Here is a 2,500-nt window from a genome sequence, read left to right as displayed (position 1 = left end):
ACAATTTTGTTTTGATATATATATTTTTTTTAGTGTCCCAGAAGGGTGATGATATTATGAAAAGTATTTGGAATTTATTTCTGTATTTCCGGGTATTTCTTTATTACATTGTATATGTTTGACTTCGTATGTGCTTGTTGTGAAGAGAGAGAGAGAGAGAGAGAGAGAGAGAGAGAGAGAGAGAGAGAGAGAGAGAGAGAGAGAGAATATTTACAATTATATATATATATATATATATATATATATATATATATATATATATATATATATATATATATATATATATGTGTGTGTGTGTGTGTGTGTGTGTGTGTGTGTCTGTGTGATTCGGGAATTTTTAAATGGACCGGACTGCAAATTGTCCGACGTGACATGAATTTCATCGTATTTTTGCCATTTCATTTTCTGAGTTTGTTTATTTCTTTTTACAGATTGTACGCTCAGACAGAACAGCAAAGGAAAATCAACCAACGATAAGTATTTACGAAATGAATTACGAAAATCTGACTTTTCCGTAAAAAAATAAAAATTAGTTTACCTCTGGCAGGTAACTAAATGTAAAATCCATTTCAATAAGAACATTAACGCAGAAAATAAGTGATTCAGCATAAAGACCACTGCTAAGGAAATAGTGAATATTCTGTGAACAATAACCAGATATTTAGATTAAAGATGAAAATATCGTATGTGACAAGGAAATATATCGTAAAATAAGACTAAATTATACTACGACTGAACAAACAATTAAAGGAATTAGTGAAGTTATTCCGTGGTGAAATATTTTATTGACACTGAAAGGAGTATCATAGTAACTGACTCAATCTACTTCGATTTCCCTCATCTTATCACTTGAACATGGTCCCAGTAATCCTTCAGGAAGTGAGTTCTCTTTTCTTGTGACCTGTCAGACCAGGAGAGATTTAACAGTGAAAAATGCCAGCAGCTTGGATATTAGGCTACCTGCTTCTCTTTTGTTTAACAAGTGAGTAAACAGTGCAGATGTCCTTATTACCCTCTGTTCTTTTAGGTAGATTTTATTTTCTCAATTAAATTGTCTAACTAGTAAGAATGGTTTTGCTTTTATTTTATTTGTATGATGAATGTTTAAGTCTTTGAGTAGCTGTTTGCCTTTTTGTGAAGTAAAAAGAAAACTTCTTGAAGTCAAACAATTCCTTAGTTTTTATGTATTAGCTAGTTGGAATATACATATTTGAAGGACCTTTGTACATGTTTGGTAGAAATTTTGACTTGTTTCTATGAAATCAATGCTATTGTCCCCACATGCGTCTACGTTGTTCCGTGCTATCCTTACCACTGAGATGATTATTCTTTTTCTATATTTTATTTTCTTATTTGTATTACATTTGACTTTTATGTCATAATCATGCTGAGTCATCATGACTGCTTTTACGTATAACAAAAGCTCACAAACGTTTTTCTCTGAATATTGTGTTTTTTCTACTTCTTTATAAAACAAAAAGCCCGATTAGAAAAATGTCTAGCAAAGCATTTTAGACTTTATTTTTATGTGCAAAATAGAATCACATTAACAAATATAATTCTAGAAATAATATAAATTTTCATCTATTGAACAACATATTGCATTCTCAGTAATATATAAACATTACAATTTCCATTATTACAATGTTACACTGCCTTCCATTAATTAGACATAACCAAATCTAGAAGTAAAAGAAAATATGGAATCCTAACCATTCATTACAAATATATCCACGTAAACGTCTAGTAAAAAAATTATTACGAAAGTTTCTAAATCTCAGACGATACGATGACAGGTTCAATGATAAAACTTTTCATTAATTAGCTTGATGACCAAGACTATATTGCATGACAGAAAAAAATACGGAGACAGAATTATCATTCGCATATACTTTCTGTTTTTCTCTTATTTGGCTTCCGGGCAAAGAATGACTCATTCTGTCGGCCTGATCGAATTTTATCACGCAAGGCACAAAAGCTGACTTATCTTCGCAATGTATTTTTTTTTTCTTTTTTTTACTTGGAAGTCAAAAGTTAACTTGGTAAACTCTGATATATAAGAAAAATATAGATTTGCTTACATGATTCTGTGGCGATATTCCTTCAATTTTGTTATTGCATTTTTGTATTATGAATACAACAGGAAAAGTTGTAGCTTTAGGAAATTGTTTATGTCGATCGCTGTTGCCTGACCTGATAGTGATACAAATATGAAGGTATGTCAGCTGAATATGCAATCATTATCACGTGAGAAGGAAGTCTCTGCCTGAATACGGTTACTTGTCCACGATCAACTCAGTTTAAGACGACATGTAATACTAATAATATAAAGTGCCTCTGATCGTTGCTTTTAATATTTTTTGTAGCTTTACATTTTTTAATCAATGCTCATTACTCGACTTGTTATGATAATAATAATAATAATAATAATAATAATAATAATAATAATAATAATAATAATAATAATAATAATAATAATAATAATAATAACACGTTATTC

The 2,500-nt window shown here is 29.9% G+C and overlaps 1 protein-coding gene across 1 annotated transcript in view; it reads left to right on the top strand.

The window, feature by feature from the left end:
* The first annotated feature begins 441 nt into the window (after positions 1-441).
* LOC137646759 (zwei Ig domain protein zig-8-like) overlaps positions 442-2,500 on the top strand; it is an 11,789-nt gene continuing 9,730 nt past the window's right edge. Inside the window, exon 1 of the mRNA XM_068379858.1 lies at positions 442-982. Within this exon, the coding sequence (XP_068235959.1) occupies positions 934-982 (49 nt within the window). The 5' untranslated portion in view covers positions 442-933. The remainder of the gene's footprint in view (positions 983-2,500) is intronic.

The sequence above is a fragment of the Palaemon carinicauda genome, chromosome 9 (genome assembly GCF_036898095.1).
Source record: "Palaemon carinicauda isolate YSFRI2023 chromosome 9, ASM3689809v2, whole genome shotgun sequence".
Lineage (NCBI taxonomy): Eukaryota > Metazoa > Arthropoda > Malacostraca > Decapoda > Palaemonidae > Palaemon > Palaemon carinicauda.
This window is presented reverse-complemented; position numbering and strand designations above follow the sequence as displayed.